This window comes from Lontra canadensis, unplaced genomic scaffold (assembly GCF_010015895.1).
Source record: "Lontra canadensis isolate GAN:19392208 unplaced genomic scaffold, GSC_riverotter_1.0 scaffold18, whole genome shotgun sequence".
Lineage (NCBI taxonomy): Eukaryota > Metazoa > Chordata > Mammalia > Carnivora > Mustelidae > Lontra > Lontra canadensis.
Window position 1 is genome coordinate 7,734,120 of NW_022631012.1, and position 11,389 is coordinate 7,745,508.

The window sequence follows — 11,389 nt, forward strand, 5'->3', positions numbered from 1 at the left end:
CCCGGGGTTAGACAGTTAGGGGCAGCACGGAAAAGCTGGGCCCCAGACAGTGGTCTTCAGAGCTCACGACCACTGTGCTAACCTGCCTTTCAGTTACGAAGGCTCAGTAACTCTCAAGATCTCGTGGGGGTTTTTAGGATTCTTTTTCTTCTTAATCAGAACCAGCCCACCATACAGTTGGAATGGTAAATATTTGCCATGTTTGGTGACAGACGTTGATGGGTCAAAGGAAAAGGTCTAAGGAAAAATCGTGTACTTTCTCTCACATACCCGTCCATCTGTATTTACTGTGCAAAAAGGTCACTTGAGCATAAGAGCTCGAATTTCGTACTTACAAGCAGCTTCACTGTGGCTAAAACCTTGCTTTACAAGTTGGCTTTAAAAATATTTTGTAATCCTCTCTCTCTCTCTCTCTCTCTAATATGACTGGTCTGTAGCTGTTACGTTATGGGCTTCTTAAATAGGACTTTGTGACTGCTTTTTACATAAAGGCCAGGAATCTCAGGTGATTTTTGTTTTACTCTTGAGTCATAGCCCTCTCTCCAGACTGTCCATCCACTCACATTTACTGGAAGAACAGTGGTTCTGGGAGACCTGAGCTGTCAGCATCCTGGCTCCAGTCTGTGGTAGGAGGGGGAAGGCTAAAAAGGCCGAAATGGTAAATTACTGTAGGTTCTGGGGAAAAATAGAATTAGAAGCATTTGTGGTTCCGATGAAAATAGCACATTTCCTTTCTGCTTGGACAGTGGGGGGTCAAAGTGCTCCAGGGAATAGAAAATAAATAAAAATTGATCCCTCACCCGTTGAAGGAAACGCTCCGACTCTGGGAACCGAAGTGACAGCTCCAGGTTAGAGGATCCTGTGAAACCACTTCTGAAGGTTAAAACAACAGCAGTTGCAGCAACAACAAAATACCAGGAGCCTAAAGTGTGACCGGCTATACTGGGAAATGTAGTCTTTCAAGAATGATTTATACAGCCCCTTTCCAAGACGATGGCTAGGTGGCAGAACCGGATCAGGCGTGGGGCCCTTTTGTTCCCTTGGTTGATCATGGTCCTTCTGTCTCTTCTGGCAGGTGAGAAGCCTTATAAGTGCTCCTGGGAAGGGTGTGAATGGCGTTTTGCACGAAGTGATGAGCTCACGAGGCACTACAGGAAACACACAGGTGCAAAGCCCTTTAAATGCAACCACTGCGACAGGTAAAGAAACACAGAAGCTGCTTGGGATGGGGAGGGGAGAAGGTGAGGTGGGCTGGGGTGGGGAGGTGGGCTGTGTGTGTGCTCCTGGGGTTGTCCCAAGCCTCTGCCTCAGACACTCCGGCCCACGCCTGCCTTTTAGTTCTCCAGAGAAAACCCATGAGGTAAGGGTGCCTTCTTGTGTATAATCCAGAGATGATATGAATTCTTGGTTCAGGCACACAAGTATTTACTGAATTGGGTCAGGAATCGTGTGAGCCACTCAGTGGCAATGAGATGCAGTTCTGCCCTTGAGGAGATGATGTGACAGATGATTTTACTATAATATGAAATGTAATAGGACAGAGAATGGTCACCTGTAGCTGTTTCTTCTGATCTTTTTATTAACATCAATACCCTGTTTCCTGATTCTTAATAACGTGAAAGAGTAGAAAGCCTGCTTAACAGAAAGAAGGTTACTCATAAGGCTTTCCTCCAGAGTGTTATTAGAAATGAATTTACTGGAGAGGGTCCCCATTCTTCGGGGGCCTGAATCATTCTTTTTCCTTTGAAAGTAAGTACAAAGGTCTAAAAGATGGCCAGCCTTTGAGAACTTATCCTATAATTCGATTTCCAACCTTCAGCATTTGATAGTGGAAGAAAGAGCACGTAGCAACAGATACTACACAAGTAATAGTATCTGACAGCCCTGGCATTATCAACCAATAAACCCCAAGATGGAGACTCTGCAGGCTAAGGTGAAGGCAGGATTAGGTTTAGACATAATCAAATAATGGGCTTGCATCTGAGCATGTTATCCTTCTAATCCTATTTCTGTGTTTAAAAGGAAGCTTAAGAAAATTAACCATCTTTTTAATGCAATACTAAAGGTCTCAGTTATGATGAGAAAAATGCTTCTAATACGATAAAAGCCCTGAAAGCCTCAGGGTTCCCCAGCTTGCAGGATGGCAGCAGGGGTGTGCAGGATGTCCATAGAGGCCTGGCTCTCCGTGGGAGGAAATGGGATCGCTTTCCCATCCTGCCTCCCAGTCCCTGCGCCAGCCCCTCCCTGCACTAGGCCTTCCTCTGTCCTGGGGGGGGCTGGGTGTGTGTGTGTGTGTGTGTGTGTGTGTGTGTGTGTGTGTGTGTGTGTTTGGAGAGCAGAGCAATAGTGGCCAAATCTCATGGGTGGCCAGTTGGCTTGGTGCTCCTTTAAGATGCTTATGAAGGAGCATTCATGTTTTTCCTCCTTTTTTCCCTGCTTCCTGAAGAGGCTATTTTCCTCTTATCTTCATTCTTTAAGAACTAAATAAAGCCCCCACGCCTCCTGGAGTCCAGAGATAACCTCCCGCCCCAGAGCTGAGGAAGTCCACTAGGAAGCTATTGTCTCTCATTCCCTTGGAGCTCTCTGCTCCCCAAGATCACAACCTCGGGGTTTTTTTTTTGTTTTTTTTTTTTTTAATTTCTATCCCATTACCTGCAAGGCCCTCTGAATTGATGTGAATCAGTGGCTGTTTTGCTTCAGGATTATATTTGGGTAATATTTCTCCTTATTTGACATCTTTCCTCGGTTGCCACCTCAAGTTCATTTCTCTTTAGCCCCAGCCACTAATAAAGAAGCTGAATAGAGGGTGACTCTTTGCCCACAGTTCTTTGAGGAAGAGCATTATATTGACCGGGATGAAGATGAATCCCCTGTGAGTTGGCTAAGTATGGCGGTAGTAGGCATACACAAAAGTCGCCCATCTCTGAAGGGTGATAAGGCTATTATGTGGAGAGTGTGTGTTATGAACTACATTCATCCTTAGAAATGGACAAAGAATTCTTATTGGGAAATTGCCAGAGTTCGTCTTCCTCTCTGCAGATCAACTGACTTATTGAGGAGTTTACAACTGTCCAGCAGTGGATGTACTAGGATTAAATCTGACCATTTGTATGATTTGTATGGAGACCTATTTCAAGCCAACTGGGTATTTCAGGGAAGGAGGTGTCAGAGATGGTAATTTGGTTAGCCTTTTGCTTTATTTTTCTTCACCAAATTCTATAGTTCCCAGAGCTAGAAATTTGTTGAGCAGATGGTACAAATTCTATGATGTGGTATTTGGGGGAGATTGTGATTTGGGGGGGGATGTGGATCAAAGTCCTGTGGGCTTTGGGCCAAGAGTAAGTACATTTTCAACACTCAGAAAAAGGGGTTGGATCTTCATTAGTGTCTCACGACCAGCAGCACCTTACGTTTCAACTGCAGTGACTGTGCTAAGAATAGAGCAGGTCCGTGAGGTGGCGTGGGGAATTGGAGTGGTCCCAAAGCAGATGAAAGGAAATCCTGGCATGACTGGGAGCTGGCATTCCTTAGAGGACTTTTACCTTCAGAAAAGAGGGCATCTGTAGCCCTTAGCAGGACTCTAAATCCTGTAGGTGATACAGTGTGTATAAGCCCAAGAAACCTCCCTCTTCTTATAATTTGAGAAATCAGGCCACTCTAGAGGCTAAGCTGGGAGTGGGACTTACTATCTTTAAAGCATGTACCAAGTCTAATTTATACTTTTATTTTGCGTATGGTGTAGACTGAAAAAGAAAATAAAAGAGTTTTTCTTTGTTTGTTTGCTTTACTTATATTTTAAATTACTAGATGCCACAAAAATGTCTGTATCTCTGGCTTTGTCTGGAAAAATCAGAAGATCTGGTTAATATTGGGCTTACATTCCCATGTAGCCATAATTTTCTGAAGCTAAATAGTATTCACTCTCCCTTTGTGATGGCCATGTGATCAGTAATTTTTCACTGTTCCCACCACTCCCTGTGGTCTCCCCAATATGAAGCCAGACCATCCATTGCATGTATCATCACGCTTGCCCAGTTGTGTCCTCTTACAGAAGAGGAATATTTCTTCATGTCTGAATGTATGTGCTATGGTGAGTGCTGTGAAGTGTAAACCTGGCAGTTCACAGACCTGTACCTCTGGGGCTAATAATATATTATATGTTAATTTAAAAAATAAATAAAAAGGAAAAAAAAAGATAGACTCTGATAGTCCTTGACCCACTGTACTCATTTACTTTGTGGCCCGGCCTCTGAACACATTGGGTTTTGTGATCTCTTGCTTCAGGTTTGGGTTGGGGGAGAAAACAGTGAGACTCTGCCACTTCCTCGCCAGCAGACTGTACCATATAGCCCAGGGTCTGACCAGCTGCTGGAAGGATGAGGCTTGTTTCCCAGCCCATACAGCATGGGGTTGTTGGTGGTGGTCCACAGAGCTTCTACTGGTGGTGATACACGGGCAATTGTTCTGCCAACTCAGGGAGACTGCTTATCAGGGTAGTACCTGCAAGATCTTGGGCTGTTAAGAGGACACATTTTGATCTTTGAGTCAACCCACTTATAGGTGGTGACAAACCAACCTATATCTAGCCCCTCTGGTGCCCTGGAGGGTTGCTGTTGGCTTAATGCCCACATGACTTAACTGTGCCTTTTTCAGAAGTCAAGGGAAATGACAATAGTGGTTTGCCTAGTTCTCTGTAATGAACAAATTTCAATCATTAAGGACCTTCTTATTTAAGGTCATCTGACTACTACTACATAGTCATAAATACTCCCTGGGGGTGTATTACCCTTAGAATTATTTGATTCCACATTTCTAGATGTGAGTTTATCTATTACCTTTACTATTCCTATGTGGAGCTCAGTACGTGTAAATTAATAAGTATAAATTAATCTTGACTAAGTATCTTGCTGGTATATTGAATTTGAATAAAACCCCCATGGTGAGGGACCTAGTCAAAATTCTAAGCACCACGTAGGTATGAGAATTTGAAGAAATAACAATGCTGGTTCAATTGAGGAGGAGTGCGATTAGATTTCATACCATGTTAAATACTTGTTGTTGTTGTTTTTAACTTTTCTTTTTCCCTGCAAGATCTCAAAGCATAAATGTAGATGCTTGTACGTATATTGCTAGAATCCCAGCACATGGTGGACAGTTGGGAAAGGCAGAATAGAAGTCTTGAATGCATAGATCACTGAAAGGTGTCTGCAAATGAAATTCTGTATCAAGAATGCTATTTCCCTTAGGTTTCCAGGACATAGAAAGGAAAGGAAAGAGGTTTGGACCCCAGGCCAAGGCCTGTCTTTCCCCACTACCATCTGCAATCCCTCTCTTCCTCCCTCAGACAAGCAGGATTCCTGGTGCCTGCTTTGTTGCTTTCTCACAGGTGCTCACAGCTCAGGCCCAACCAGACTGACTTCTGGATTCATTTTCTAGTTGCTGCCATTAAAAATCACCACAAATTTAGTATCATTTTTATTTAACTTTACAAATGATTTATCTTATAGGTACCTTCTTATAGGTAACCTAGAGGTTAGAAGGTCACTCTGGACTACAGTTAAGGTATTGACAGGGATGTGTTCTTTTTTCTAGAAGCTCTAGGGAAAACCCATTTCCTCATCTTTTCCAGCTTCCGGAGGTAGCCCATATCTCTTGCCTGCTCACCCCATCCCTCCATCATCCAAGCTGTTGAGTCCTCCCATGCTGCTCTCTGTGTTCTCTTTGAATTCCCTCTTCCGTTTTTAAAGATATTCTAAATGACATTGACCCAACCCAGATAATCAAGAATAATCTCCTGATTAGCAAATTAATTTCATCCACAGCCCTAATTCTCCTTTGCCACGTAACCTAACATATGTACAGTTTCCGGGGATTAGGTGTAGACATTTGGTTGGGGGGAACCCATTATTCTGCTTGCTATAATCTCCTGAAATTGACAGCTCAGTCTCCCTTCTCAGTCTAAAGAGGACATGTGGCTAGAACATGGGGTCTGGGGTCACAGTGCTTAAGTTCAGATTTTGGCTCTGCCTCTTTTTAATGACTATCTCAGCTGGTAGAAGAGATAAGAATGGCATCTTTATAGAGTTCTTGTTAAGGATGATAACTTTAAAAAGGAAATGCCCACAAAAAGAACTTCCCAACTTAGATCGTCTTTCTCTGGGCTGTTTGGATGAAGGAAGGAAGGAGGGAGGGCAGAAAGGAGGCAGAGAGGGAGGGAAGGAAGAAAGAGAACAGGCAGTGGGCAGTACTGATGTGCCTTCAGGACAGGAGAGGTCAGGGGAGTTAACTGCTGAATTCCCTAAAGGCTGTATTGCTCTTCTGTATACTAGTGACATCAAGCACTTACTTTTAAAGAATATTTGTCGCTGTTTTATGATAAATTAAATCCCCTTTTGATGGCATTCTAAGGGATTATCCAAATATCTTGCTTATATTAAATTAGGGCCTGAAATAAGTGGGTATAATTAGAATTAGAATTATTCAATATGTTATTAGATTACATTATTTTCTACTGTACCTTTGCTTTCTTATGTGTTTCTCATTTTGCCTTGGTTCTGTTTTACTTCATTTCCTTGGGGTTCTATCCTGTACATGTGCCTATTTAAAAAATCAACACAGAGTGGGTGGAGAATGTTGGGGTCACAAGATAGGGTGGGTTTTTTGTTTGTTTTAAGAGAACAAACATGGGGAAATCCTGCGTGGAACAGGAAATCTTCTAACGTGAACAGGGCAGCTTGCTAACATCCTAATGAGAAACTGGACTGTGAGCATGTCTTGGGCCTTGGGAGAGTCTAGGAATATCTTCACAGGTAATAGTTGGCCAGTTTCAAGAGAAGAATCCAGAGGGAGAGCACACACTCAGAGTTAGGAATGATTGCTATCTCGTGTGCTGATTTTACTGTGATTCTAGCAAGAGCCTGTAGGCTGCAGGGATGTGGAAATGCCCACTCCATTAGTTATATGATGCAGAAACCTGACTCAGGCTGGTGTTAGCTTTGAAGGGTATTTATTAGCTCAGCCGACTAAGGAGACCAAAATTAGATTGGTCTTTAGGTTTGGCTGGATCTAGGGTCTCAGATGTTGTCATCAAGCCTCTTTCTCTCTCTCTCTATCTTCCTGCCCATTTTTCTCTGTTGACTTCATTCTCAAGCAGACTCTTTCCCACATGGCCATATGGACACCAGCAGCTTTAGCCTTCGGTCTTAATAGCACAGTAGCCCCAGTGGGAAAAGAGCTTCTCTTTTTGAATAGTTTCAGCAAGTGTTCCAGGACTGGCTCTCATGAACCTTGATGGCTCATGTTACTGTTGCTTAATGACCACCATGGCCATAGCTTTAGCCTTAGGAGGAGGGTCAGCCCCATACAACTAGGAGCACAGAAGCACAGCTACCCAAGAGAAGATCAAGTTTCTGGTGCCAAAGGAAAGGGGGAGGAGTGAAGATGACCACTACCTTTGCTCTGAAGCTGAGGAAGGCACTCAGTGTTGGCCTTCAGGGACCAAGAAAACTGGGTGTTTGAAAGGGTGGGCATTCGAAAGAGGGGGCTTGCATATCTGCTTTTAATCCCAAATCTTCCACTAACAAGCTACGTGACCCTCGCCTCAGCTTCATTACCACGCATACACACAAGTGTGAAGTGTGAACACTCAGCATGGAAGGTTGCCAAGAATGGTACTAGGTCATGTTGGGGAAATGCCTAGCACATGCTTGCATGTTATCTTATTCTCAATAAAGGTGAGCTCACTTCTCCGTTCTTTTTCTTGACTTGGCATAAAAGAGACCTGAAGGCACCATTGGATGAAACAATTTAATCATTTTCTGCCATTCTTCTGGTATACGGGCATGTCCTGTGTTTCTGAAGCACGTCCCAAGTATTAGGTTCTTCTTTAGTAATAACGACTATGATAATAGTTAACATTCACGGACATTTACCATGTGACAGGCAATATTCTAAACACATTATGTAGATCATCTCATTTAATCCTCAGAACCAGTCTATGAGGTGAGCGCTGTGATTATCCCCATTTTACTGAGGAGGAATGAAGGCACAGAGAGGTCAGTATGCTCAGGGTCACACAAGGATTGGAAGAGCTGGGGTTTGAATCCACGCAATCTGACCTTGAGCTCACCTTCCCCAAACAGTGCCTAGTTTCTCAGTCCATATGTACTGTCTTTCTTTGAGGTAGGGTTAATCATTTTCTAAGGGGTTCTGGAAGTTGAGTTTGTTGCCCGGACACCTCTTAAATCCTTGTTGTTGTTTATATTTCCTAGGTGTTTTTCCAGGTCTGACCATCTTGCCCTCCATATGAAGAGACATATCTAAAACCCCTAAAGGCCAGAGTTGCCATGGCGTCGGCTGTTGTCTGAAGGAAATGCCGTGAGGCCGGGGGCTGGACTTCAGGCGGGGATCCATTGCCTCGCAGAAGAAAGTTCTCACTCATAAACCTCTGTGTACACACACACACACAGACACACACACACACACACACGCACTCACATAGACTCACACACACGCACTGTCATGCACTCAGCTATATTTAAAATATATACGTCTATTCTTTATGCCTTGCCCTTGCCAGATGGTAGAAGACGAAGAAGGAGGAAACCAGGTGAACTCAGCAAGGCAGACTGGCTGCTTACTTCAGCACTATTGGAATTATTTCCCGCTGTTGCCAATGGAAATCAAAGAAAATGGATGTGACGTCTCTGCAGGTGGACGGCAGTAAGAGGGGCTTATTTAACTTGCTTCTCAGTGCAACTTGATAGGAGAATACAACGTCGTCAAGTTGCATATGTGTAGCACTAATGTTTCTTTTTAAATAGTTGGGGGAAAATGACCTAGAAAACCAAATTGCAGTTTGGTAGCCAAAATTAACTCTTGGTTTATTTGTCCTTTGTGTGTGAAAAGTCCTGCTATTCCGTGCGTCCGACTTCCTCACAGAACTGTTGATCGGTTTTGGTTCTTCTTAGCACTATTGAGATCTTTCGAGTCGATACCAACGGCCTTAGCGGCGGCAGACTCTGGAATAACACCTTACACCTTTCTGGCCTGCATTTCTCTAGACTTCACTCTCAAGGGAGGAGTTTTCTTTTCTTACTTCTTGACTCTTGCACACCATATGCACTAGGGATTCTGGAAACTTCTAGCATGACTGCAAAGTGGCCAAGAGAATAAAGTCCTTGATGATAAATCACAGTATATCCCTTGAGCCTCACCTTATTGCCAGTGCTAGATTTTTTCTTTTTAATCTCTCTGTTTTTGCTAACGAAAACTTGAAAAGCTTATTTGGAAGCTTAAATGTTTTATCTTTTCTCCATGGACTAAACCTCTCCAGGACTCTCTCGGCACCTGGATGTCCAGCTCTCGAAGCAGCCAATCAGATGGGACATCACAGTTCTCTCATCCCCCTTGAGGCATCATGACCTCAGCGCATAGTGATCAACCCCGTGCTGTGAGTCATTGCTACCCTATAACCAGTTTCAGCATAGATGTCGCTAGTCTCAAAGGGCAGCTGCATATTTAACCTAACTCTGGGTTATGACCTGACAAAAAAGCCAAAAATATCACTCTTTCCAGGAGTGGGGAAAATGGAGGATGCCTCCCGAGTCTAGTGGCTTCAGAAAACATCATCCTATCTTCCTCTCTCATACCCACTGAGCTCATACGCCCCCACTTGTTAAAACACACAATTCAAAATGCCATTGTGGGAATGAAGGGTGGACATTTAAGGAAAGGGTTGAAAAGTTTCTCTCATGGTCTGAAAGGAGAGACACGTTTCTAATTCTTTTTGGCTAGACCCATCATGACCTGTGACCTAGAGCACCCAGGATCAACAGAGGCCTCCCATTTACTCTGCAAGCTGACTCCAAGGGGGTTCACATTCCTCACTCTCCATCCCACACACATCCAATATCGGTCTCTTATCTACCCGCATTCTTAGCTAGCTGGCACTGGCCTCAACTCCAAAGACTGCCTTTAGGACCATTAAATGGCCTATGCAAGCAAGCGGGGTGGTTATTAGGACAGATTGTATATTTTGTATATTCTGGGACCATCCCTTCAAGACACGTCTAAAAAACAAAAATGGCGTTTGGTCCGCACATGGTTGCTGCTCCTTCCTACCAGCTGGCTCCCCTTCTGCCCTCCTTTGACTGTTTGACTCATTGACTGTTAAAATGCCACCCCATACCTATTTGGGATGCAAAACTGAAGTCTTTAAAAGGAAATAATAATATAAGAAACACAAATACATGTATGACAGCAACCTTCAAGATCCTTGGCATTTGGTTTCTCAGCTCTCTGCAAACTTTGATTTCCCTGAAATGTTGACAAGTGCCCATCAAAGGGTAAAGGAGCCTCCTGATCACAAATACGGTAGCTACCGATGGGACACCTGGGCATTCTGAGGTCCGGCCCTTAAAGTTTTCTTTCTCTTTTCCCCTTTTGCAATGTAGACCAAAAAACAAAACAACAGCAACAACAACAGCAACAACAACAACAACAAGAACAAAAACCAACAACAGCAACAACAACAACAACAAAACAAAAAGAAAAACCACCCTAAAACACACACACATATTAATCTGCCCATTTGCTGGAGGCAATTCTGTATATGTTAGTTGGAGGGTATTTAAAAAAAAAAAATCAGTTTTATTCCAAAGATTTAAAACTAGACATGACTTAGAAACATTTTCTGGAGCACTGCTTGCTGACAATCTCGTAGTTCTCTACTGCATCTGAGTGCGTTTTATGGCCAGTCCATCAGGGCGTATCATGGGATTATATTTGAATGTGTGGTGCATCCTTTCTGGATGGAGGTTGTGTGAGGGACCTTAAACCTCAGCTGTATTAAACTGTAGCACCTCCAGTCAGTGCACTAGATGAAACTTTAGACACCCCAGATTTTGTTGGTTCGTTGATTTCCCTTTCTGTAGCAGCCTCCGGCATGAATGCACGCACGTACCAGTGATGGCATTAGCCGTGGCTGCCACGATTTACAAATGTTCTCTCCCCAGCTGGAGCTGCTCTTGCCTCTCGAAATGCTATTATTAAGGGTTTATAATACTGAATTTAATTTTTGAACTGACCAATGCAAGGCTCTATTAAAAAGAAAGTTTAAAAAAAACAAAAAGAATGCAAAAGAGTAATCATTGCTTGTTTGCTCCCTGTTGTCATCTGTGGTCTTGAAAAGTTCTCATTTGAATGTGGCAGAACAAAGGCCCTTTGGTCCTCATCAGTGTCTGAAATGTTCAGTGATTCCTCTCTCTTTTGTATCAGTGAGGTCCTTTGTACTGTGCTCCTGACCTTCCTCAGAGCGGGGTGCGCTGAACCATGATGGTGGGGCTCGCTTGCTTCAGAGTCACTTGTGGACTGTGAGAATTGGCCTGAA

The 11,389-nt window shown here is 43.5% G+C and overlaps 1 protein-coding gene across 3 annotated transcripts in view; it reads left to right on the forward strand.

Moving 5' to 3' along the window:
- KLF7 (Kruppel like factor 7) overlaps nucleotides 1-11,125 on the forward strand; it is an 86,818-nt gene extending 75,693 nt beyond the window's left edge. For all 3 annotated transcript variants that reach the window (XM_032859965.1, XM_032859966.1, XM_032859967.1), the window contains exons 3-4: nucleotides 1,076-1,199; nucleotides 8,271-11,125. In XM_032859965.1, the coding sequence (XP_032715856.1) occupies nucleotides 1,076-1,199; nucleotides 8,271-8,322 (176 nt within the window). In that variant the 3' untranslated portion in view covers nucleotides 8,323-11,125. The remainder of the gene's footprint in view (nucleotides 1-1,075; nucleotides 1,200-8,270) is intronic.
- The last annotated feature ends 264 nt before the right edge of the window (nucleotides 11,126-11,389 follow it).